Source organism: Manis javanica, chromosome 6, assembly GCF_040802235.1.
Source record: "Manis javanica isolate MJ-LG chromosome 6, MJ_LKY, whole genome shotgun sequence".
In the NCBI taxonomy this organism is placed as follows: domain Eukaryota; kingdom Metazoa; phylum Chordata; class Mammalia; order Pholidota; family Manidae; genus Manis; species Manis javanica.
The window spans coordinates 60,356,218-60,374,021 of record NC_133161.1 but is presented as its reverse complement, the minus strand read 5'-3'; the positions used below and the strand labels follow the sequence as shown (position 1 = coordinate 60,374,021).

General features: G+C 36.5%; 1 protein-coding gene across 6 annotated transcripts in view; it reads right to left on the bottom strand.

Annotated features, from left to right (window-relative positions):
* ETV1 (ETS variant transcription factor 1) overlaps nucleotides 1-15,976 on the bottom strand; it is an 87,228-nt gene extending 71,252 nt beyond the window's left edge. The window contains exons 1-6 of one of the 6 annotated variants that reach the window (XM_073238764.1): nucleotides 15,658-15,976; nucleotides 15,363-15,559; nucleotides 15,103-15,234; nucleotides 14,239-14,326; nucleotides 12,790-12,837; nucleotides 3,747-3,800 (exon numbers count right to left, since the gene is read on the bottom strand). In XM_073238764.1, coding sequence (XP_073094865.1) covers nucleotides 3,747-3,800; nucleotides 12,790-12,837; nucleotides 14,239-14,326; nucleotides 15,103-15,147 — 235 coding nt within the window. In that variant the 5' untranslated portion in view covers nucleotides 15,148-15,234; nucleotides 15,363-15,559; nucleotides 15,658-15,976. Of the gene's footprint in view, nucleotides 1-3,746; nucleotides 3,801-12,269; nucleotides 12,682-12,789; nucleotides 12,838-14,238; nucleotides 14,327-14,726; nucleotides 14,959-15,102; nucleotides 15,235-15,362; nucleotides 15,560-15,657 lie in introns of those variants that run through there. The other 5 variants (XM_073238765.1, XM_017654484.3, XM_073238762.1 and 2 more) reach the window with 5 other exon arrangements.
* Nucleotides 15,977-17,804: the final 1,828 nt, after the last annotated feature.

The window sequence follows — 17,804 nt, the reverse complement described above, 5'->3', positions numbered from 1 at the left end:
GTTCTTTCTGCCCAAAAGCATTCCCAGACAGAGAAGAATCAAACATTTGTAAGGGGAATTTAGGGGACAAAATAATCATTCAGTTCCATTACTTGATAACCCTCACCACTGAGAAATCCTCCTCAGAATCTAGTCCATATACCTTATTCTTTTTTTTAAATCATTTCCCTCTTGCTCTATCCTCAGTGAAGACTCAAATTAGCTGGTCACCATCATCTGAACAGTCCTTTATGTCAATGAAAAGTTGAAATAAAGCACACCTCCACCTTCTTTTATTAGACTACTTCAGATATATTTTTTACCTTCTTTTGAAGGTTTCCCTTATAATTAGATGTTTTATTCACAAGTCCCAGAGCCATATTTGTTAAACTGTAAATATTCACTAATTTAAGTAAAATAACTTAAGCATTCTGAAAATGTTTGGTTAAACATTCATGGTTTGGGGCATATTTTTCAAAAATAAGACTATGCGTTTATGTTGTTTTTAGGCATGCTTATACATTTCTACCCGAAGAAAGGAGTTAGGACTTTCCAAACATTGAAGAGGAAATAAGCACTACAAAGCTAACCATGATTATGACAACAATTTTACTTACTGTACTTCTAACCATACAAAGCATACTGAGTATGACACGCTCCTAATTCTCAACAAGTTCACAGGCTTATTGAAGAGAGTCATGTATTTACAGTATTAGAATAAATGCAAGATGCAAGATGCTGTAGAGTCTAACTGCAGGGTAAGGATGGCAAGAAAAGGTCAAGAAAGACTTCAGTAGGGTAAAGTTTAAGCTGAGCCTAGAGTAGACGGTTCACCTAATTTGACTACAAAGCAACAGAAAAACTTATAAAGCACAACGGCCACGCACAAAGAAGACACTTAAAACAGTTCAGCCTGCTCTGAGAGCTGAAAAATCAGAAGGTCTCGAGCTCACAGAGTGCTGGGACAGCAAGAGTTAAAACTGAAATGGTAGTCAGGGCCCAGGTTATAGAATAATGTTCTAAAGTTCTGTACCATTGAAGAATTAGGACTTTGTTCTGAAAGAAACCTAAGAAGAAAATTAACAAGGTCAGACAGCTGTGTGTTAATGCCACTGCAGAGAATGGACTGCAGGGAATGGACTGCAGGGAAAATGGAAGGCAGGAAACAATCAAAAGGCTTATTTATGAGATCAGTCAAGGCAGAATGTGTGTATGAACAGAGGCAGTGAAACAGAGACAGAGTAGAGACCATGAAATTAAGATAATTTTTGAAAAGTAGAATCAACTGCATGGTAGGCAATTGGAGGTTTATGGTTAAAGAGTTAAAGAACTGGAGGGTACTGAAGCTAAATCAAAGGTTTTCAGCTTGGATGGTGATGTCTGTGCTTGGAAAGGCAACAGAAGTGGAAGGGAGATGTTGGTCAGGACAAATAATAATGTCCACACTGGCCTCATGAGCCGTCTGTGTGGCACCATGGTGAAGATGCGGTTGCTGTGCATGTGGTGTTTTATGCTGATGCTCAACAAAGGGCTGAGGCACCAAGTCCAGACTGGATTCACAGGAATCTAGCAGTGGATCAGGTGAAGGTATCCAGCAGATGGGGCAGAGGGGACACCCAGGCTACACATAATAATGTAGGAAAAAAAGCAATACAGAACTGTGCTGACCAGTACAATAGCCAATATCCACGTATGTATTTAAAGTCATGAGAACTAAGTAAAATTAAAAATTCATTTCTTCAGTCCCAACAGCTACTTTTCATGTGCTCAATGGCCAATGTGGCTAGTGACTACTATATTAAAAGGTACAGATATAAATTATTTTCTCCTTATAGAATGTTCTATTGGGACTGTGTTGGTCTGGCACATGTAAAGCAAGAAGCAAGGCTGGGGAACAGAACCATGGGGAAAAAGGAGGGGCGGAAGATGGATGGAGTTAGAAGAAATAATCAAAGGGGTAAAAAGAGAAAGGAAAAATTATGTCCCTGTGGGCCAAGAATGTTCAAGGAAGTGTGATCATCAAGAATACAAAAAACTGAAACAAAGTCAAGTAAGATAAGGATTAAAAAATTACCTTAAGATAGTTATTTTGTCCTGCTAGTATCTGATTTTGTGTGACAATCACTATCACTACCAATTTCTTCAGATGTAAAATGACTCAATGAGACAAATTCTCCCATTCAGATGACAGGTTTAGCTTTCATAAAGAACTCAAGTGCCCCACAGGAAGGGGAATGTTGGAAATGTGACCATTCTCTTCCCACACTTCAGTGATGAAGAGGAGGCCTTGCTTAGCTCTCATCCTTAGCTACCATCCTTCTGGGAGTTTGTAAGTCTCTAAAGTCTTTACTATTGCTGAATAGGTTTCTTGAAATCACATGTGTAATAACTATGTTCAGACACCAAACATCACACCAAATTCTCTTCTTTGATCAAAAATCAAGCTGATAAAATAGCAGTTACCAGGGGATAGGGGCAGTGGGCATAGTTAGTTATTTTTGAGCAAATGCCAAGTTTTAGCATGGGATGATGAGGAAGTTCTGGAGAGGCACAGTGCTGATGTTTGCACAACAGTGTGAATGCCACCAGACTACACACTTAAAAATAGTTAAAATGGTAAATTTTCTTTTATGTATATTTTACAATTTTTTAAAAATTTGCAATTAATATGAACTAAAAGATGTAACATGGGGGAGAATCGGGAAGAAACCTCTTATAACCCTTGACACCTGGGAAATTTAAGATACCAAAAACGCAAGTTGTAAACACTGCTCATAAACATCTGTTACTGTGGTAATGTAGGCATTTGTATTAGATTTATGATACTAGGCATAAAAATATGGGTTTGATAAGTTGTAAGGTATTAAGCATTTCTTGTTGCTATTAATACTGCCTCCCATGAAACTATCAAAGGTCTGGAAAAATGAAACAAGTTAGAGCTTTTTAAATGGTGCTCACAGAACAAAAGTGTATTAGGTCAGTTTCATAATTAAGATGGCATTTATACTCTTTTCTTTACAATTTTTTGCACCTCAGGTCAATAGCTGCAGTTAGCTGGTGGAATGGCAACATATAAATATTAGAAGTAAACCCTCAGGCAACCATGTTTGTACAGGCAAAATGCTCACTCCGCAATTACAGGAGGGCAAACTCCCATGAATCACTCCTCAGGCATTCTCTGACAGGCTCTGGAGCAAGGCTCAGGAAAAGCACTGAAGGGATGCTAAGAGAAGCCAATGGCCGTGTCCATTTGAGTTACTGTAACCAGGAATCAAAAAATGAGGCTAAAGAGTAAATCAACGCAGGTGAAAGTTCATGAAAGTAAAATAATACAATAAGCCAATGAATGTTTGGTCCAGAAACTTTACACAATAAATAATCTCATATGGGTTTTAACTGCTGACTATCTCCCACCAGCATCCAGCCTTTTCTTTGTGAGCATACTGGAAAATTGGGAGTAAACACTTGCATATCCATGGTTCACACCTGTTTCTTCTCCAGGGATATTAACCAAATACAGAGAACAGAGCCATCTTTTAATCAAATCAGTTTTTTTAGCTACTACATAGAGCTCTAATCACCTCCTACAGGGTTTCTGCTTATATCACAACCTGACAAATAAAATCCCCTCATGATTGTAAGCTAAACAGGTACCGACATAATGCAAGAACAGACACTAGAAGTGGAAACCGTCCCAAGAGAAAGGAACAAAGAAGGAAACAAGAAAGACAAGGAAAAATTCAAGAGATGAGTCATACTATACTTACAACTTTCAGCCTGATAGTCTGGCACAAACTGCTCATCATTGTCAGGTACCTGAGCTGAAGAAAAAAAAATTTAAAAAAAATTAAGAGAGAAACTGCCAAGGCATAAGGAATGTCACGTAAGATCTTTCAAGATCTTTCTAGGCTAAGATCAAACCTATGATTATTTGCCAATGAGGTCCTACTTAAAATGGTATTGACAGCAATGCTTGGGAGGGAAAAATAGAAGCAATCATTGATATCAACTAGGAAACATGTATGTCAGAAATATAATGGTGGCAGTTGTAGTCCCTCTGAATTTACCTGCCAGATGGAAATTAAAAAGACATACAAAATAAAAGAAGCTAGAGGATTTCTATTAGCTGCAGTGTTTCTCTGTGCAAGAAGGGAGTAAATGGTATTTCAATTCACCCACTGCCCGTGCTCAAGCAGCCTGTCTAAATAAACCACACAATTCTTTCAAATGATCCACGGCCATCATATATACACACATCCCTCTATTTTCTTTTTTTAAACCTCTGTTTTTGGTATGTTTGATCTTTTGCATATTAGACCACCATAATTAAAAATATTTGCCCTAAAAATGGCCAAAATTTGTTGCAAAGTTTTTTAAATGAAAGCATTGTCACTGATTTCAGTCACATATAATAAAATATTATATTTTAATGATTATGGTCATAATAATAAAAATAGTAAATGACAAAAAAAATACTCCATCTTTTCATGCAAAATATTTTCCTGGCAACTATGGAGCACTAATGAAAAAAAATATCACCATTTCTTCAATCTCTATGTCAAAAAATTTCCCTATTTTTAGAAAAGGAAAAAAAAATACTAAACAGCAAGGACTTAATGCACTCGGCAGCAATCAAAACACAACACTTTTTCACTTCCAAAATATTTTCATCATGATTGACTTAGACATCAAAATAACCTATCCCAAATTGACAGCTATTACTACTAAAATCAGTATTCACATGCACACCCAAATATACACATTCACACACATAAACCACATATAAGAGAAGTTGGGATACTTTTAACTTGGTAAAAATATACTGAGTTATCATCCTAATAAACTTTAGCTATGATCTGATTAGCTATTATTATCTAATATTGAAACTTTTTATCCAATCAAGTCATATTAAAAAAGATGTCAATTTTTTTAAGAGGGCCTACTCTGTATGGGGAATGCATATTAAAATAATGATTGAAAAGTTTTAGGTAGGTAATTGAGTTAAAAAAATTTGTGAAAAGAAATTGTTAAAAAATTCTATATAAAAAAGGAATATAACATCAAGAATTAAATGTTCATTTTTATCATTTTAATAGTATTTTGAAAAACAGAAATATTTGGCTGAATATAATTCATGTCATATTATTAAGAATGGAACCAATGATAATCTTGCCTATTACTAAAATATATGCAGTCTGACATTCAACTATTTTCTAACAATTCTCTTCTGTGGATCAATACCTATGCTATTAAAGCCATTCGATGCTCTGTCACTAAATGAAACCAAAAAAATAAGGAACTTTTTCCAAGTTCTCACAAAGGCGTATTTAATAAGCCTATACTGGAAGAAGTGATGTTTTCCTCTTCGTATTCCTAATACCCATGACACCATGGGTAACTGAGGTCCCATCACAGTTCTTTCATTTCCTAGCTGTGTAAACGGTGTAACATTATTTAACCTATTCGAATTCCATTTTACTAATCCATTTAATAGTGACAACACTGGGGTTTTTTTTTGTGAAGATTGAATGAAATAATAAATTTTCCTTATTTTCTTCTTTACAAACTTCCACCTCCCACCCATTTCTTTCAATTCACACATAGAAAACTACTTCATTACAATACAAGTTTAGTACTTTTACTTGTAGTGAATTATATTTGGGAGGGATAAAAAAAAAGGAACTAAAATTTGTACATTAGCATTCTCTTAACAATAGATATTTTTTTTGACATTGTGGTAAGCTTATTTTTCTTATAGATCCATCTAAGTGGAGGAGCACCTTTTAAAATAAAACTTTAAAAAGGCTTCACACCAAAAGAAATTACAAAAACATTTTAAATCTACTTAAAATAAAAATAACAGCAGGTAGACAGAATCAAATTCTACACATTTTTCCATCATATTCACATGTTTTGGTTTTCCTCCTAAATTAACAGCTAAACAGATAAAACTATTAAGATGCAAAATTATCAACCACAGCAACTACTATACTTTTAAAAAGCCAACATTTACAAGAATCTAATAAAAATGTAATATCCCTTTACAGGAATAGTTAAAAATAGCTGGTGAGTAACAAAAATATATTTGTAACTGAATACGCTGGTATGAATGTCCTCAAGACCAGACCTTTTTTTTTTCTTACTTCCATAAGACAAAGTTGCAACTTCATGAGATAGATATGTCACTGCAAGAAACGCATAAAAATCACTGAGGCTATGCAGTGTGTTTTGGGATATGTGTAGGGAAAACAAAGCTTTAGGAATAAAGAAACTAAGGAGTTATGCCTCACAAATATACAGAAAATACATACATACTAACAATTTACAAAAAAGAGTAAGAATTGCTATTTCTGTTCTAACGCCCTTAACATATTGAATACTTCACACTTATGCCTGAACATATTACAGAATTTTAACAAAAAACATATGACTCACATTTTCACAGAAGCTAATCTTAAGAAACTGAATAGACCAAATGAAGCAGCGTGCTACTTACACAGACAAAGGCTTAGGTACGCTTCTAATTTCAAGTTAGAGGAAAAGGAAAGCAGTTAACACAAAACACAAGTTGGATCTGGGCAAGGAAAATATGACAAAGCACTGCCACACTCGTTATCACACGTTGCCTTTTTTCCCCTCAGTTCATGGGAATTCTGTGAAGTAGCAAACTTCAGCTGCCTGAAAATTTGTGGCAAGCCATACCAATTCCAAAGTGGAAAATTAACAATAAAGACCAGCCTAAAAACAAAAATGATTTTTTTCATTACCATCTATTATAAACTATGCTAGGAATAATCACCTTTAGGGAATGAAAATGTTTCCTCACACTATGTAATTAAAGAGGAAGGGGAAGAAAAGAAAGGACAAGGGGGGATAGTATATACCAAAAGACCAATAAAAGGCTTTCAAGAAGATTAAGCATGTGGATTTTTATTGGTAATAGCTAGAGCAGCTCTATCAGTTCATTGCACATTAATAGACAAGTTGCCATCAAGTCTCAGGACTTCAGCTTTAAAATGCTAGTATCTGCACTCTCAGCTTTTTGCTTTACCTAGATTATTATCCAAAGTTGTTTTTCTTTTTTTTTCCTCTCTCTTTACTACAAAGAAATTCATAATGTGAGAAAGAAAGTCATGAAAATATTAATCCCGATCTAGATGTCACAGAATCACTAATCCTTATTTTTTATTTTAATGAACTTTCTTATCTAAACACTTCCTGGGTGGGGGGGGTGGACAATTTTTAAATAGATTGTCTTATCTTACCTTATTTTAAACTTAAAAAAAAATTAGTAGTCATTCCTTAAGAAAAGGTGAGTGTGTAAGTATTTTACAAGTTCGGCTGCAGGCAAGCAAAAAATCCCTTTTCTCTTACAAACTAGGTGCCTGTTGGGTTTTCTTTTAAAGCTAAGAAAAAAGTGGGAAAATTACAGATGAAACAACTGTCAAGAATAAAAGGGGTTAATATTTAATTAAAACCAGTTCTATCCACTGTAACAATGACCTGGAGCCAAACAAGGCGGAAGATGTATGAGTCATTCTTTCTGCCCCTGAATGAGACAGCTGATCTCCTCAGCAATTCCTCCAGACAAGCAGGCAGAACTGGAGTTCTGCCTCCATTCACAAAAACACAGTCCAGCATGAGCCATGTGGCCCAACCGCAATCTTTTCATGTTACACCCTTCCAGAAAGCTCAAGTAAGTCAACTTGAACTTGCAATATAAACACACCAGTTGTATTGCTCTATCTCAAATACAGCTCAGATCCATTTTCCTTGTTAAATAAATAACAAGTTTATGAAATTAAATCATATGTATATGTATATATTTATCACAGAAACTTGAATATGCAAAACTAAAGAATGAAGGATGAAGGAAAGAAGAATGAAAAGATGGAAGGAAGAAAAGCTATTAAAGAAATGCCTTATTCTTCTTGCCTAATACTCAAATTTTCTTTATCCTAATGATAAGATTATTGCTGAACATTGTAGCATTGCTTTTGAATCAAAGGGTTCGAAAGAAGTTTTTCTGAAGAAATTTAAATTTTATTTTAAATAAAATGAAACAGGAAAATCAACCTTTGCATAATGGCATTTAATCCTAAAGTGAAGCTTCAGGCCATGGAATAAAATAATCCTGAGGCCACTAAGCCTGGTTTTATACCATATCTGCTTTTGATATTAAAATGATTGTACCAATGTATAAGCACTGACTAATACAGAAGTATAAATATATTTAAAGAAAAAGGGGGCCTTATTTCCCAGTGATAGAAACATCTTTAATGCTTAAGACATGCCTTCTATACACTTAAAAACAAAGTTACATTTCAGTTGTCTTCTGTCTCAAGTCAGCTTCACTTCCCAATTCTAAACTGACCTATAGTGACTTAAAAAACTTAAGGATAACTCAAAGTTGTTGTTTCTAGCCAAGTATTTTCTCTCATGTACAGAAGTCTGACTTCATTGTTACTATTGTTATTTTAATTACAGGTCAAAGTGAATAAAGTCCTATTATGAAATTCAAGAAATTACTCTTTTCCTCTAACTTAACTAGAAAAACTCGGCAATATTTTATTAACATTTATTAAGACCCTCTGGAAAAACTGTCTCTATGCTATATACTAAATCCAAATACTGTTTTAAAACAAACTTTTCTATTTTACAAATAGACTCTAGTGAAAAGGCATTTATATAACTACAATATTTAAAATTTAATACATTTACTCTACCTGCTGTATTTTAATGAAGCCCAAATGAAGTCTTCCTTTCAAATTTTGGAGTATTCCCTGATACAACAAAAAGAGGGGTAGTAGCCTCACCCTTTATCTTCCACACACCCCAACTGACTCTTAATAAATTCTAAGTAACAGTATGGACTTCTGTAATCTAATGCTTAATTCTCAATTCCTTTTTTATGTATGCCACATAAAATAATGTAGTTTTTAAAGCATTTATTCCTTATTTCATCACACGAAAAAATAAAGAAAACCAAACCATAAAACATTCATGAGCACATACACAACTCATGTTCCATTTTAAAGAGTGTAATTTTTGAAAATTAAAAATGAGGGCATTATGACCACTGCGCATTTTGGATGACATTATGTGTAGCATGTATACATATAATACATATTATTCAGGAATCTTCATAATACATGATTTAGAATATAAATTTAGTATCAGTCGCTGAAGTGAATTAAGGAGATAGAATGACATCTCTAAAGTCAACCTACTGAAGGTTATATAAAACAAAAGAAAAAAAAAGCCTTAACTTTGGTGTAGAAAGGTTGTTCTTGGAGATGAAACTTTGAATCAAGTGTGATGGCAGCATGAAGCCTGGCTTAGTACAACACCCCTGACAAACCTGATGGCCGCGAATCACTGTTGACTTTCTTACTTAATTGTACTGATGAAAAGAACCTCAAGTACATCTAGAACCATAGCACAAATCATATTCAAAAATGCCTATGTATTTACACTAGATACGTATGAAATTCATTATTTCCCTTTAATACCATCCATTTTAAACTCAGTTTTACATCTTCCTATTTCTGCCCCTCCCACACAAAAGGGTCCATTGTAACTATGAATTGCTAGGAGGCCATTCACTGAAGCACCACTTAAAACAGGTTGTTAAGAGTAAGACTTTACCATGATGATCAGGTAAGATTGATATTTGAACTCATTCCTTCATGGGATCAAATAATCGAAATTGCCTTTCTGTCAGTAGCAATCTAATTCAAAAGACAAAGAATCAATAAAGAATTGTACATAGTAAAATTACAATACAAAGTAGCTACGGCAAAATTTAAAATAGGCTATTCTCTCTCTTTTTTTTTTAACTGCTACTGTGGCCCCTGAAAATATATTTTCAATTTTCTTCAGAATGAGATGTGACTATTTAAAATTGTGGTTTATATGTTAAAAACCCTCAAATTGCAGGGGTAGTATTTACAAAGTAATGTTAAGGTCAAGCTACATTCTTCACTAACTTATTTTTGATCCCTGTTTGGAAGTTACTTTTGGGGGATAATGTATGTGTATTTTTATAGAGGACTTTAGTGAATTGAAAATACTGGTTCCAACCCCTCTCTCAAATAGTCCTGCCTTACCTATCCCCATTTCTCTTGCAATAAAACATTTCATAACCTACATTAATCTACCTCTATGACTAATCCATATGTTGTACTTTGAGTCTAATTTACAAAATTATTACAGGAAAAAACAAATGAAACATGCTAGGACATATAATTTCCCAAGTAGTTAGGGACTTTGATACTTTTTTAAAACATGATTTTCATACGACACATTACAACTAACATGACTCTCATGTCAATTAAGATTTTTAGACCTGATTAACTTCCTAGTGGGATTCTAACTCACAAGAGAAACTTGGTTAAATGCCAATGATCTTTTTTCAAAAGGGTCAAGATGCCTTAAAATTCCATGGTCACTTTCTTGGCTACAAAGTACTATGAAAAAAAATATGTAAACGGTTCAGTTCATAGTCTGCCAATTTGGCAAAATTTTAATATCTGGATGTCCAGAAGGATATAAATGGACAAATGTTGCTATGAATAAACCAGTGTAATTTTGATATTTCTTCTTAATTCAAGATGTGTGGTAAGTCAAGTTAAAGTGCTAATTGAAATAATATAATTATATATATTTGCTAAAAATAGAAATAAATGTGCAGTCCATTAACAAAAAAGCCCCTCTATTCTCATTATAAGATTTCAAAAATCATATTAACAACTTTTTGCTTATATCATAATACGATAAGTTAATGTAAACTATTTTGAAAAATGTTTAAATTGTTCTAAAATGCAATTTCATCCACAGTTTGTATTGCCCACCTGAATACTCAATAGAACACTCGGAGAATTAATCCCTGAGCTGAATTAAGCTTATGAATACTTGTCTAAGTGAAAGCCCACGTTCTTTTAAATACAGTCATTTTCTAGGTTTATTTTTATAAAGCTAGAGCTTCGGATCTGATTTACAGGTATGTTAATAGTCATGAGTTAGAATGTTCACTGCAGAATTTTAAAAGATTAACTCCGATAAATTATTCAAATAATTTACCACAACGACAAATACATAAAACAAGTCGAAAGTAAAAAAAAAAAAAGCTGTACTGAAACTGATTATAAAATGGTAAGACTCTGTCATTGATTATCACATTTTAAAATTCCAGAAACAGAGTTGCTATGCACATTCAAAATCTGCCAGCAAGTGCTCTGACTTAGAATGAATGAGACTTAAGTATCTTAGGAACCAACAAACCTTCCAGAACAATTAAAACAGATATTTTAAGTTATTTTGGATGAGCCAATAAATTCTCTCATAAACGTAATGTTCACAACCTTCAACTTTGCTAAACTACCAGATAAAAGTTAAGAACCTCTGTGAAAATTTGTTGCGAAAAAGTTACTCTTGAATATATGATTTACGTTGCAATAAGTCATCTACTGCAGTACATTCCATTTAGAGACAAGCAAAATGACCTTTAAACCTAACTAAAACTTTCATTAATACTTACCTTCATTAACATATAAATACAATCATCCTTTCAAAAGGTTACTAGGAAAGCTATTTAACTTAAAAGATTCATAAAGATTGCTAAAGCTCTTTGGAGAACTAGAATATCAGCAAAACAAAGAAACTTATTTTACATGCTAGTAGCAACTTGATCAACTGCAAGCAAGACCACCAAGGAAATACTGAGTCCGCCTCAAAGTAGCAACAGCGACCCTTGGATTCCATTTAAAGAGACCCTTGCTCTTCTTTTAACCATCTTAGAAATCTGTTCCAAAAACTGCATGTTTCCAATATAATGTAAAGAGAGAAATAACACAGTTACACTCAGTGCTTAAATATCTATAATTTTCTCTTTGTATTTCCCACAAAACACATCACAGGGTAAGATTAATATTTCACATTTATTATGAAAAACCTAAAAGAAAATGTCCAAGTCCCCCAACATTAGGCATTTCTCAAGTTGTATAAAGCTGTACTGTAGTATCTCACTGTTCCTATACAATAAAGTTTCACACAGTGAAAGATAAAATAGTTTGCAACACAAAATTATATCAAAAAGTCACCAAAAAGGAAAGTAATGCCTTTAAAGAGCTCCTTGCTATATTAAATAAATCCTAACAGAAGTGACATAATAGCAGAGGTCAATTTCAACAAACATCATATAATAGTAACAAACAAAACATTTTTTAAATCCTCAAATCTCCCAAAGATTTATTTTAAAGCCATAGATTTCCTAAGTATTGGATACACACCTAACGTTCTGTGTTGTGAACAAGGTGGAAAGAAGACACTTGCACTTAAATCTTGAAGCATCCCGTCCTGATGAACCCAGAGAAACTAATTTCTGCCATCAGAAAAGTCCTCCACCAAGCAACACCAAATAATGATATGCGCTGCTCTAAAGGAAACAGCAAGCCGGGTTCTGGCTCTAGGAGGTCTCTCGAGGTACAATAATATAAACCTGATCAATTGCAATTAAAATCTGAACAGAGGCTTAGAACTTGAAGTCTTGGTGCATTAGTTCTTGCCAAAAGCAGATGTGATTGTGAGCTGGAAGCAATTTCTCCTGGTAATTTGTGATGACACTGGGTAGTACAGCCCCAGATTCCCCAAAGACAAACTCATCAGAGACTCTAATGTATGCATGACACATGAGGTGGCTCTTTTAGAGCTCAATTAATTGGGCTGAACATTAAGACAGCAAGTTCAGGACTTCCTCCCCCCAGTCTAGAGTTGCTTTTCCCCTCCTTTTAAAGCAATTTTTTGCCTTACCTTCTGCAAGCCATGTTTCCTGTAACTGACTTAGATCTTGAAAGAGTTCTAAAAAACAAGTCAAAGACATAAACAAAAGGTTTGCAAACCTTTAAGCTTCATTAAATGGAAATGCTTGTCATGAAATCAGCGTTAAATATGAATTTAAGAAATTGGGAAGGGGAGTCAACATAAGAGAAAAAGAGGATTCATAACTTAAATATCTCAATAATCCTAGCCATTTTGAAGGCTGTTAATAAACAATACTTCGAGAAGTTATTTTACTCGGCTAAATAATAAAGTCAATCTTTTCCCCCCTTTTTAATAAATAGCTTAATAAATAAGCTCAGCAACACCAAACAACACACATACACAAGGATTCAGAAAAAGGCTGAGGAGCAGGTGTGCCTATCCTCAGAAACCTTTCTTAAATATACAACTCTTGCTAAAATAGTAGCAGGGGAAGATTAGAAAGGCTGAAAAACATTTTACTAATATATTCTGAATCTCATATGAAAGATGTTAACAGTATGTGGTATAGTTCTCCAAGTACTATATGTTTTAAGGTTCAATGCCTCAAAACTAAAAGAGACAACTTTTAAATACAAGATTTTAGAGAAAAATATCTACATTAATAGATTTATTAAAGTCAAAGAGAGTTAATTCTCTGGCACCTGTTTATTAGGAAGATCAAAACTGTGTATTCTCTCATAATGGGGAGGGAGAGGGGTGTCCAGTAAGTATGAAGATTTGAAGAAGTTTCAGAATTCAAAATACCTAATGTAAATGGCAAACTGAACTTTGATAATTAAATCTAAGTGTATTAAGTTTACTATGAATGTTCCCATATGGCTGGAATAATTTATATTGACCTCCTAACACCAGTTCATAAAGAGAATCTGTAACCTAATTACCCAAATAGGTATTATAATTACTAATTAGGCCCTAATTATGATTCAGTGAATACTTTAAGGCCTATAAACAAGATATTATGACCTCACTATGTAGCCATCAGAATCATCCATGGAAAGTTTGGTAACAGCATATATACTGTAAAGGGGATGGGAAATCAAACTATTATTTGAGCTATTTACTTCTAATAAAGTGGAAAGGACAATGTAAGCAGTGTACATAACTGCTTAATTTGTCTCATTGTGTAGGTTTAAACTGTTACCTTAGTGTAAGGGATTAGTTACATATGCACAAGGATATTTAAACCCAAAAGAATGATTAAAAGAAGGATGTCACTGTTAAATTCTTATTTCCTTCTTTCATTAGTTCGTGACAGGGCCATAAAATATCCTCCAATGCCAAATGTCACATTATGTTAATTGCTCCATGTAAAAGTCTTAGTTAAATGCAGTAATTTGAAAGCTGATTATTTTTAAGCTAAGACTGAAGCACTCCTCTTCCTCATGAGGGTGGGGTGTATAAGTAGAGAGGGGGATTTAGCCCAAAATTAAACCTCACCTTCTGAATCATGAGCCAGATCTCTGTTAATGAATTTTCTTTTCCTGACATTTGTTGGTTTCTCGTTACAATTTCTCCCACGCTGATTCTACAAAAGGAAAGATAAAATCTTTTAAAAGAATGTAAACCTTAAATGTCACACACACAAAACACATGCATACATAAGTCTACTCTAAATAGGAAAATAAAAGTCCATAGTATTAATTCTAATATTCATTTTCTGCATTCATTTGACAGTGAAAGCTTATGCTGAGAATTCAACGGCCAGGAAGAGTTGCTTCCCAGGGCCGATCACAACACTACTATTTATCAGTCATATTCCTGGTATCTCAGCATCAAAACAACATTAAGCAATTATACTTAAAGTCGTTTTTAAGCTGGATCAAAGCTAAATTAAAATACAATGAATTTTATTCTCTCTGATAGCCCCACAAAAAAACAAATAGTGGTGAAATGAAAAATATGAGAAAATAAGAAAAAAAAAACACCCCATGTAAACAAAAAGTGTCAGCATTTGTCTCAACTTCATTCTTGTCAATGTGGCAGACAAACCCAGCCAAAAACTTTGAGTGCAGCAGCTGCTGCCGCCCTCCATCTCCTCTTCCACTCATCTTGGGCACTTAATCAGAAAAAGGGGTCTTAAAAACAAAACTATGCCTTATCCAAATCACTGAAAGGTAAGCTCATTTTGAAGACTGGGCTTCTAGAATCAGAGTCGCCCTACAGTGGCAACAAAGCAGATAAAATATCTGCAGTCCCAACCCCCTTGCCCCCTCCCTTCTCATTCTCTCCCTCACCACCACCCCCAACCCCCACGCGACGGAGTCAAGTTTATAAACAGCAACTTTCGAACTGATCACTCACATTGGTGACCATGTAAGGCACTTGCTGGTCATAAAATCCATCCATTCTGCTGCACTTCGCAAATCTCAGCTCAGGATTTTATATTTTGAGCATTTAGCTGGAGATTTCTTCGGGATCTGGACTTCTATCAACCTAGAGGGGAACAAGATGGCTTTTTAGGCTAAAAAAAAATCATGAATGAAGCTCTTGCATTTGCATAGCTAATTACCCTCCGACAGTCCCATTCACAAAAATAACCCTCCCTACACCGCCTCCTTCACCTGGATCCAAAGAGAGCCGAGAGAGTTCACAATTTACATATTTTCGGCAGTAGCAAAAATCCGAACAAGAGGCGATATATTTATTTACACTCTCGATGTTTCCCTGCGCGGTCGGTGGACCCCGAACAGCTCTGATTCGCAAACGTGTGCAAAACTAGCAATGGCGATCAACGAGACTTGCTTTGCACCTAACGGGACTAAAGAGACGGAGACACCTCTTTCATAAGGATAGTTTTTGCAACCCACGACCATGCAGTTATCTGTAGAGACATAAAAAGTTGTTGGAAAGACCCACCTGAAGGCCACGCTAGGCGAAGAGCTGCAAAAAAATCCCTTTAAATTTAATAAAAACATTAATTATTGCCCAGCACTTCCCCTGTGGAAGCCGAAAGCGTCTCTGACAGAGCTCAATTCGGTGGTTTTTCCTCTACTTCTCCTCCAGGGGCCTCCAATCCAAACTGATGGATCGCTGCCTCCCATTGGCTCCGCGTCTCTTTCACAAGATCAGATTTCGGGCTGTCAATCAGGCGGCTTGCTGACCCTTCTCTTGGATCTCTCGCGCCCCTCTGCCCAAGCATGTGCTCCGCCGGCTGGCGCGCGGCCCGCAGCCTGGAAACGCCAACGAGGAAACCGACTGCCCTCCTAACCCCCCGCTTATTGTTAAAGCTCCCGGGGACGCTGAAGCCATGTGTATGGAGTAGCCAGTTCTTACTGGTGTATTTGGTCCACTATTTCTATTTAGGGCTGATTTCCTAAAGCACTTTTGTTGGGTTCATGTATATACTCTGAAGCGCGGTCGCGCGGTCCACTAAGGCCGTGCCTCCTTACCCCTCCTCCCGTGCTCCAGACTTCCAGCTCTGCTACTTAAATCCTGATGAGGAGCCCACTAATCTTTTGGCCCGAGTTATTTTCCCTTTTTTCAACACCCACCGTCATCATTATGGTTTATAAAAAACATGTATTTTAACGGTCATCCTCAAAGCAAGATCCTATCGTTCATGGGACTGTAAAATAGTCTATGTGGAAAGCACCTGGGAGAGGCAGAGGAATTGCTAGTTAGGAGGGGGTGCGTTGGGAGAAAGAACAGGAGGACTACGGAGCAATCTAGGTGAGGAAAAGTATAAAAAACAAATTTGTCCCACGTGTGCGCTGAGAAAAGGTGCTTCCAATCCATTGTGAAGATGAGGAGAAGCAGGGAGGGCATGGGGTGGCTCGGATATCCTAGGGACCCGCACGTTTCCTGAGCTTTTGTTATGTATATACGGAGGCGGAGGGTGTCACTTACTGTACTTTTCACTTTCACTTCCTCTCCAGCTTTTAAACAGCCAGAGACTGGAATTGGGGGTGAGCGGTGAGGCGGCTCGGGTTTCAAGGACAATGACCAGGACATTAAAAAGTGGGGGCTGCGACTCTGAAACCACTTGCCCTGATCCTCCTGTGGGGCTTGGAGCTAAAAAGTCAGTCACTAAGAAGTCTCTGCCCAACGGGCTGGGAAGCCGCGGGATGGGACTAGGCACGGTATTGAAATTCACTTGAGATCCTGGTGGCCATCAGATCTGCAGACCAAAGGACGTTTCCGGCAGCTGTTCCGCCCCTTGGGGAACGTGCTGCAGTTCTCAATTTCTATTTGAAAGTTTCGTTCCTTAAATGGAATGTTATGGAGACACATTAAAAGGTAGAGTGAGCGCGTACCCACGGAGGGACCAGGAGGGAGAAAAATCTTTTTAAAGAATAATTTAATAAATTTTAAAAAAAAAACCTTATTACTGGGGCGATAACCAATAACTATGGACAGCAAGGACTAACACCGTGTATTCCTTGAAACTAGTAAATCAGAGCAGTCGGTGCAAATGCGCGCACCGAAAGCTTTTTGAGCTGGTACTGCACTGTAACCCCGGCCAGGGAGAGTTTCGGGGCGCAGCCTGGGCTTCGAGGCTGGAACAGAGAGGCTCTTGGGTACTATAAGGGTGCAATCAAGAGGCGAGGCAATAGCAAGTGTGTCCGCCGCCCAGCACTCCCAGGACAACCCAGACCCAGTAACGTGAGCAACAGTTTCCAAAGACCAGAGCCCGGCGGGTATCCAGGGTAACCGGGAGGGGGCGGAGCTTCGGGTTGGGCACCCGCGAGGTTCTCCCCACAGCCAATAACGAACCGTTTGCTCCCAGCCCTTTGTTGTTTACTGCTGACCCTGCAGCGCTCCGCTAGGAGATTGGTCGCTTTAGGAAAGGGCGGAGCGTCTTCCGCCCCCGCAGCCCCTTTTAGGCTCCATTCACAAAATTCCGGCCTTTCTGGGTCACGTGTTTGGGGGCGTGGAAGGGCAAGGGAAATGACACCACAAAGACTCAAGTTCCCAAACCACAAAACTTTCTTGTGCCTCGCTACCTCTTGTATGTCCCATCCTGAATACATACTAGATGCGGAAAAGGAGCCTTTAAGGGTCTG